At 35.9% G+C, this 9,105-nt stretch overlaps 1 protein-coding gene across 1 annotated transcript in view; it reads right to left on the bottom strand.

Annotated features, from left to right (window-relative positions):
* Nucleotides 1-777: 777 nt before the first annotated feature.
* The window catches only part of LOC148939494 (uncharacterized), a 71,704-nt gene continuing 63,376 nt past the window's right edge, over nt 778-9,105 (bottom strand). The window contains exon 3 of the mRNA XM_089106891.1: nt 778-2,504. Coding sequence (XP_088963017.1) covers nt 2,205-2,504 — 300 coding nt within the window. The 3' untranslated portion in view covers nt 778-2,204. The remainder of the gene's footprint in view (nt 2,505-9,105) is intronic.

Below are 9,105 nucleotides of genomic sequence, written 5' to 3'. Positions count from 1 at the left end.
GCATTACTCCAGAACTCCTCAATTAAATTGAACCACACCTTGACTTAAAACAAAGAAAAATACAATAATTATGCTTATGCGTAACTCAGATACCTTATTTCAGAAGGTATATGTAATGGAACACGCATTGCAAGTTTTTTAGAGTTTCGGTTTCTATTGTTAATGGTTGCTTTTCTATTACCATTCTGTAACATGGGATTTAACATGGGTGTTTACAGAAACAAACTAGGTACAAAAAAAAGTAGGTCTTAAGATACTGGCAATACAGAACATTGGTGTAGCTAAGAGGCCAAGAAAGGACGGCTTTCCCTGTTTACAGCCTCTGAAGGGGCGCCAAACTCAGCTTTTTTCGTCAATAGTATGATCTGAGGTGGGGTGGTTGGGAGGCAAAAAACCAGCATTCTCCCTGGGTGCTGAAAACCCTAGTATCGCCTCTGATAAAGAATCGAACCCTGCGGAGAAGCAGATGACTATTTTCAAAGAGGTTTTTCCACCTAATTTTGAGGTTGGAATAGACCAATCAAAACGTCGTATGAGGAAATAACTGCCAATTTAAAGGTCATTTTAAATGTGTACTAACTGTATTATTATTATAAATAGCGTTGCAGCACCAAATTACCTGAAGCTGATACACAGGCGAAGACCTACTTTAAGGATTGTTTAAGACTCCCTTGTTTAAGGTTCCTGCTTTGGCTATCCCTAGGAAACACATATAATTCAGATCATTTCATAATTTTACATCGGAGATGCAAAATTACAGTAATCAAAGAGTAATCAAAACACCAATTTTATTAGTCAAATGACCGTGAAGGAATGTAAAAAAAAATGTTTACATAACTGAAAAAATACAAGACAATAAAACATGGTAATATTAGCAGGAAACTAAGTAAAATAATTCAAACGACAAAATAAGTTATAACATAACATGTACACTCATCATCTACACCAAAAGGGCCTCTAAGAGTAAAGAATAAGCTACTTTAAAGAAATATATTATTTACCATCATTATTTGGGAAAGCTAAGAAAGATCATTTGTATTCTAAAAATTTTGAATACTTAGTCTTAAAGTTTATAAAATGTGTTTCAAACACGAAGACTGAATTCAGAGAAAACTGAGGATAATAAATGTTAGGCTGTCATCACATTTATATTTGTGTGTTGTATGTGTTGAAGCTTTACGATCCCAATTCACTAGCTCAAACGGTAAAAAAAAAATCTTTAAGAATATAACTAAAACTTGAGTAAAAACAAAAGCCTTTAAAGAAAGGCAGTAGTTAAATAATATTTCGGGAATGCAAGAAAGATTAAATTTGTATTTGACTTTATCTTAATTTAAAGGGTCTATAGATTCTTACACTTGTTGTGGATCTTGAAAAGATACACAAAGGTAAAAGTAAGAATATTTGTCCATAGTGGAAGAAGGATTGGCTGAGGGTCTTTTTTTACCCCCCCCTAGACATAATAGTTTGATCCCCCCAAGGGTCCGACCTGCGTGTATTTACCTTTGAAGACATTGTATATGCCTTTTTCATAGTTTTGACAATGGCTTAAAACTTACACCAGTTCTTATTAATAGTAGCAAAAACAGTAGGCGATAAAAGCTCGTTACAAAAATGCATCAAATAAAGAAGAAAACTAGAATTTCTAACTGGGAAACAATTCCCAACATTAGAAATTATTCAAACAGTAGGAAGAAAATGACAAAAATTCTTCACATTACAATAACTTGATGTGAAATGTCAAAAATGAACTTTTCCGTCACGATTTTAAAGTTTTTCAGCTATTTCTGGAAGGATCATTTTTTTATGGGATGCTTCCTCCTCCCATTCTTATAGGCATGCACAGAAGTTCCTTCTTAACCCGATTAGTTGCTTTCTAAGAAGAAAGTAGTTTTCTACTTTTAGCAACTTACTTAAGGGTCCATTTTTAGTAAACATGTAAAGTAATTTCAGAATATTTCCCTAATAAAAGGTTATCACTCCTCAATATAATTAAGTCTAAAATTTACTTTTAACGTATACTATTGCTTTTGTAGAACCATTAAAACTGGCAGGAGTAGGATATTGACAATTAAAACATAAACTTGTCCAATTTGAAAAAGAACTAAAAGAGCTTTCTTGTATTTTCAACCTTAAACAGTAATCATGCTGTTCTTAAAAGTGGACAAAAGAACAAGAGAGGAAAAGAAATGCTAGAGACATATTTAATCCGATCTTGCATATTTTGGGTAAAGCCCAAGCGTCTTAAAATACAAACATGTCGGATACCTAGAAGTCGTCTGAATATGATCATCAACTATATAAAACTTTCCTGGCATTTCCTGATCAGAGGGTAACTGACCATACCAAGCAAAATTATAAAATAAATCTTGCATATTACGGACAAATTTTACATCTTGAGTATTTTTAATTTCATAAGTTCCAAGTATCGCTCTAATATCAGCATAAGGTCCAGTTGTATCTCGTAGATGTGCTCTTGTCATTGCAGAAACGTAGAAATATACCTGAAAATTTAAATCAAATAAAGTATACGTACATTTTTCAAACAGAAAGTTAATTAGGCATTAACATACGACATTACTAGCGAACAATTCTTTCAAAGAACAAGCACCCGCGAGGGTACTTAAAAAAAAAAACAAAAAAAAAAACGCAGTCTGCAGAGGGAGCAATCTTTTTACAGACGTTTGAGAATGAAGTTTTTCTGTAGGTGTAACACCCATAACCCAATTTTCCAGCTCTCCAAGGAATTACCTCCTCAAGTGTGCCATAGTTATGGCCTTGGCATTACAGGTAGAAATACACCTGGATTTTCATATTAAGCACACTTTTGTTAAACAGGAAATGTTGGTCTATTTTCTTGATTGAAAATAAATTTTGGCTCCTTGAAATAAATTAATACTGCTATTACAAAATGAAGACTAACAAAGGTTCTCAAAGTGTAGGGCGCAACACCCCGGGGGATTGCGAAAGCTTTAGGGGGGGGGAAGACAATTATAAAAATCAACATTGTATTGGTAGGACAGAAAGATTTGTAAAATTTGCGTAATAATAATCGCGTCTTGTATAGTGTGTACCATTTGTGTAGTGTGTATATCACATACAGGTAGCAGCAATCAACACGAGCCATTATCTGTTAAAGGTTTTTTGTTTTGTTGATAAACCACCATTGGCTGTCATTCTATTTTTACGCAGCATGAGAGGCGCTCAACAATGACAAGATTTCCGAGGCGAGTATAACATTGACAGTTTGAGATAGTGTGTCCGACACGAATTCGATTGGGATCCAGACAACATATTCTCATACACATTGTAATGACAAGAGTTTTAGCGATCCACGCCTTAAAGGCTTTATTGGGCACAGACTCCCAAAGGTCATAACTAGGACTCTTACTTCCCAACAAATTTGGCAGTGATCCAAAACCCTATCTGGCAAATACACTGAATGGAGGAGTTTAGGTCCCGTTCCCCATATATTAAGGTTTGGGTTGGACCACAAAATGACATCACCTCTTATATTCCACCAATTTTGACTGACATCCACCAAATTTGGTTGAGCTCCAAAACCTATTCTCTTAGATATCGTGTCGTGACAAGAATTTGGGGACCCCCTTCTCCTACAAAAGTCAGGTAGCGAGCAGTCCCTGAAGGAAACAACAAAGCCACTTGCTCTTACGTCTCAGCACTTTCAATAAAGATCTTAAAAGCCTTTCTAGTAGATACCATGACAGTAATAGCTAAGAGCTAATACCACAGAAAAACAAACCTAGAACGCTTATTCCTAGTTCCTACCACGCTTGGTTGAGGGACATCTCTCCTTTTGCTTCCCGCCAAAGGTCAGGCCAGATCCGATCTCCAAAAGTTATAACTAAGACACTATTAGACTCCCAATCGAGGGGGAAATATATATTCCTGTTCACTTATATTTAGGAACCGACCACCAGTTATATGTTTTGAAACTATTTAATATGTCACCAATTCCATTTGTTGTAATTTTCTGGTCGCATTTGACACACAGCGGTACAAGTAGAAATAGCTCGTTGCAGGGTGGCTGGTGGATCTAATTGTTGAAAACAGCCAATTACGGCAAATTCACTCTCTCATTTAGAGTCTGTAAAGGTATTATTTCGGTAATACAGCTCGCCCTTCATGTCCTATTTTGGGGGGAGCCGGTGTTTACCTCCCCGGAAAATACCCACCTCCCCCTCGCGGCTTGTTAGTCTTGAATCACTTTTGACTTATAAAAAAAGGACTAGAACTTTCAATTTCTGATTGAATGAGCGCCCTCCGAAGTTTCTGCGACCATGAGGTGCAGCTCAGGAGAGGAATGTATTTTCCGGGGGGAGGGGTAAACGCTTTAAACCCCTTAGTTTAGATCCTTTGGAGTAACGCCATTAAAGTTTTAGGAGAGTTCTTTTCGTAGTTTTTAATATCATATAGGATTTATGCTGCAGAATTGAGTAGCTAACTTCCCGTTATTAAGTCAATCTTAAATGTTTCACATAAACTGTAATACGCTTCTTCGTCGTATCACGTAGATATGCACTGCAGGAATCGGGAAATACACCTGAACTTCAAGTTGGTATTTAGCTTAACAGTTCTAGCTTTCCATACTTGAAGGACTAAGTTAGGGAACAATTTGGATACTCATTTAAATTTCGCGAGAGAAAATTTAATCAAGAACATATAAATGAAAGTTATACCATCCTTGGATGAACTCTACAAGTATAACAGAAGTTACTACCATAGGAACGGAAGCAACACTTGACTCTATTATTAGGACGTGATCTGAAAGCTTGTGATGTACATCTGGCCATGGGAAAACGTTGTCAAGGAGATATTAGCCATGAAGAAATTTTGACTATGGGAATAATTGGTAAGGTCAAAGTTTACTATGCATGCACCCAATTATCAAACAGTTCCTGGTAACGAACTGTAAGTGGAGCAACCCGGTTCAATAGTAACCGAAACTCTAAAACGGTATTTTGTTACCAATGGATACATCAAAAGAATCAGATTTTTATGATGATTTCAAATATATAAGTTTCATCAAGTTTAATCCTACCCATCAAAAGTTAAGCACCTGGAAAAATTTGCCTGATTTTCGAAAAAAAGGAGAAACACCCCCTAAGAGTAATAAAACCTTAATAAAAATCAGACCATCAAATTCAGCGTATCAGTGAACCCTATTGTAGAGGTTTCAAGCTTTTATCTGCAAAAATGTTGAATTTTGTATTTTTTGCCAGAAGCAAGATCACGGATGCGTGGTTTTTTTCTTTTCCCCAGGGGTGATCGTATCGACCCATTGGTCCTAGAATATCACGGGAGGGCTAATTCAAGATGAAATTAAAAGTTCTAGTGCCCTTTTTAAGTGAAAAAAAATGGAGGACAGCTAGGCACCCTCCCACGCCCATTTTTTACAAAAGTCACCAGATCAAAATTTGGAGACAGCCATTTTGTTCAGCATGGTCGAAAAATATAATAACTATGTCTTTGAGGATGACTTAATCCCCCACAGTCCCCTGGGGAAGGGCTGCAAGTTATGAACTTTGCCCAATGTTTACATATAGTATTGGTTATTGGGAAGTATACAGACGTTTTCAGAGGGGATTTTTTCTGGTAGGGGGAGGGGGCTGGTGGGTGGGTCGGTGATTACATGGGAGGATCTTTCCATGGAGGAAGTTTTCATGGGGGAAGGGACATTGCTATGAAGAGGGCACCGGATTTCCCGACATTATTTAAAACAACGATCAGAAATTAAATAAAAAATAGCAACGAGTTTCTCAACTGAAAGTAAGGAGCAACATCAAAACTTAAAACGACCAGAAATTATTACGTATATGATTGGGTTCGCCCCCTAGTCAATACCTCGCTCTTTACGCTAGAGTTTTTTTTAGTACTTTCATAAGAGCTATTTATTCTAATTAACGGCCTTTGTGGTCAAGGGGTCATTTTTAAATATTTGGAAAAAAATTCGAACTTTAGCGTAAAGAGCGAGGTATTGACTAGGGGGTGCATCCCCTAATATACATATTAAAAATATATGAATATAGAAGTTCGTTACGGCGTAAGTTAACTTGTAAATTACGTATATATATATATTACTAATAAAACGTTCGTAAATAAAATTAAACAACTTTCGAGAAAGCCATTTAACCAAAAAAAAAAATCAAAATTAATATGCAAATTTCGTTTTAATTATTCATATACGGTGAGCCAAAATAAAAACCAGCATTAATTCAAAAATGTTCAGAAATTAAATAAAAAAAACAAGTTTTTTTTTAACTGAAAGTAAGGAGCGACATTAAAACTTAAAACGAACATAAATTATTCCGACTCTTTCTCACAACTCTATTTTTTTAAACAATAAAAAACTTTAGCGTAAAAAGCGAAGCGTTGAGGAGGGGACAGCCCCTTTCATATAAGGAATAATTTCTGTTCGTTTTAAATTTTAATATCGCTCCTTACTTTCAGTTAAAAGAAAAAACTTGTGTATTTAAGAAGGGGTGCCAGTCCGACCATCTTGAGGTAAAGAGCAAAGTTTAACTTGAAACTGACTAAATCATTGCTTTGCAGCCTGGGCAATATATATATGGGCAATATATGTCTAATGATTGACTCGTTCTTTGCACCCGTGAAGGCAAAGATATGTCCTCTTAAATACATAATTTCAATTTTTGAGGCAATTATCGGCTCCTTAACTCTATAGGTTGCGAGATGTGGCTTTTAAAAGTGGTGGATATTTATGGGTTTTTTTAGTTTCAATCACTCCTGCCTGAGACACATTTTCAGTATTTTATCCTTGGATAGAGTCAGTAACACAGAAATTCAAATGCCTTGCCACCAAAATATGACATTGGCGCACTAGTAAAAAAAAAAAAAAAAAAAAAAAAAAAAAAAAAAAATACCAACTAGCCTGGACTCATCATGCATCCCCTAATATACATGTATCCCCTAATATACATAACCTGGCCTGAAACCTTTATGAAACTTTAGGCTAAGGGGGCCCCAATACAGAAGGAAATTAGAAAAAAGTATTGCTTTCCCTCGAAGTGCAGCCCAAAGAAGGGCCAAAAAAGTGCGAAAAACTTTTTTCTCACCCACTTCAAATGAAAGGGGCTATTTTATGAACTTGGGAGGGGGATTCACTGGAAGAAGAAGCGAGAAGAAGATAAGACATGGTCCAATGCAGTCAAGACAGACTAGGAGCCGATTGGGGGTTTTTGATATTACGGGCGAAGATGAGATAAATGATGGTTAGAGAACACTACACCATAAATTGCAGACCGAACAGCTTACTACCCGACCGCATGCCAGATCATAGCACACGAAAGAGCTTGTATCAGGAAACAAGTGAAAATAATTTACGAACCGTCTCGATGAGGAAATTCCCCATGCATCGGTTGCAAACTAAATTTTATAATGAGCATTGTTTTCCCTTTAATTCCATGGCCTGTTCTGGGCCATTCGGAAAAATCTTTAATATTAGACATTCGAGCCAACTTCTCAAAGCAGTATCAAAAAGAAAAAAATATACAAAAATTTGAGCAGATACATTGCTAAAGTACACAAAAAATTCATTTAGATATTTTTATAGCCTTAAATATTATAGTTGCGTACACCACCAGTTGAAAGGAAAACCTTGCATTTGCAATGTCTTATAAATTGTTCAGAAGAACGCTTAAGTCTTCATGAAATTGAATATAAACACTTAAGGTAAAATGCGTCCAAGTTCAATAGCTTTGAAGCTATGATCTGTATTATATTTCGAACATTAAACAAAAACCCAAGCCAGTTAGGCCGGCTAGAAAATTCCATTAAAGCAATTTTCACAAGAAAAATATAGGCTACAAAATCTTGACAGTCAACCAGGGACAAGGCCGTATCCAAGCAGGTTAAAAGGTTTGACCCCCCCCCCCCTGAAATCTTTATCCGACTCGTAAAAACGTAACAAAAATGCTTATAAATAAATTTTGATGCGTTTATAGAATTTTTTTCGTAGCCCCCCCCCCCATGAGAATTGCCCATCAGTAGTAATGCATCTATATATTCGGCCAGTGATTGCGTAATATGCCTTACCACGGGTCAGTCACCTATTACAATGAACAGTACTTGCCCTACCAGACGGGTTTTCTAATGTGACACTCATTTTTTTTTTTTTGAGGTCAAACAGAGAGAGAGCGGCGGTCACACTAACTTGATTAGTAGTTGGATTCGGATATAAGGAGTAATTTTTATTGTAGTTCATATTATTAATAGAATTGAATTCAGAGAGAGAATAGTTTATTTGAGAGGATATTAGCGGAGAAAAAAATGAGTGGTGCATTTACATTATTGGAGATTAATGATGGAACCGACACCAGCAGCAGCAACGATATACGAGTACCAAATGTAGCTGTGGAAATAACCGCTGGCTGTAGACTATGCCTTGAATGGGACACTATGTATGCAAGATACGTGACATCATTAAGCAAGTTTAAGCAGGAGGAGCAACTATGTTTTGCTGGTAAAGTGAATATCCTCCATATAAATAAACTTCGGTCAGCATTAGATGTCCTATCGAAATATATTGATGAGAACAAAATGTATCAGTGAATATTATTATTGTAATTGTGTTCAATAAAAATGTTTCTAAATCAATGGTATTTTTTTCTTTCTATAGTAGACTAGCGTATATTTTCTAGAGTACAAAAAGAAATTCTGGTTAGTCTGAAGTTGGTTGTGAGAGAGTTAGGACTCTAAAAAATGGATAGATTCGAGAAAGAGCGAATCATGATGAATCTGATTCTTGTGGAAAAACGTTTGATTCTAGATGATGATTTTATAGAGTTGTCTATTCAAAGGAAGATATTTTCTAAAGGAATGCTTGTCGATATAATGAAAACTGATTCTCCATCATTAAACTATTGTATGAAGCTTCTACATTGTGGTACAAATTTATTTACATAATTTATGGATATATTGATCTCGACACGGCAAAATGATATTGTGGAGATGCTTCTAAACATTAGTTTTGAAATTTAGGACTTTTTTCGTGGGAAAGATGGTGCTCAAGGATGATTTACTCCTCTCTCTCTCTCTCTATCTAGGACAATTTTTGTTGTTGTT

Source organism: Artemia sp. Qi Xiang Cuo, chromosome 21 (assembly GCF_049724085.1).
Source record: "Artemia sp. Qi Xiang Cuo chromosome 21, ASM4972408v1, whole genome shotgun sequence".
NCBI classification, from domain to species: Eukaryota; Metazoa; Arthropoda; class Branchiopoda; order Anostraca; family Artemiidae; genus Artemia; species Artemia sp. Qi Xiang Cuo.
This window is presented reverse-complemented; position numbering and strand designations above follow the sequence as displayed.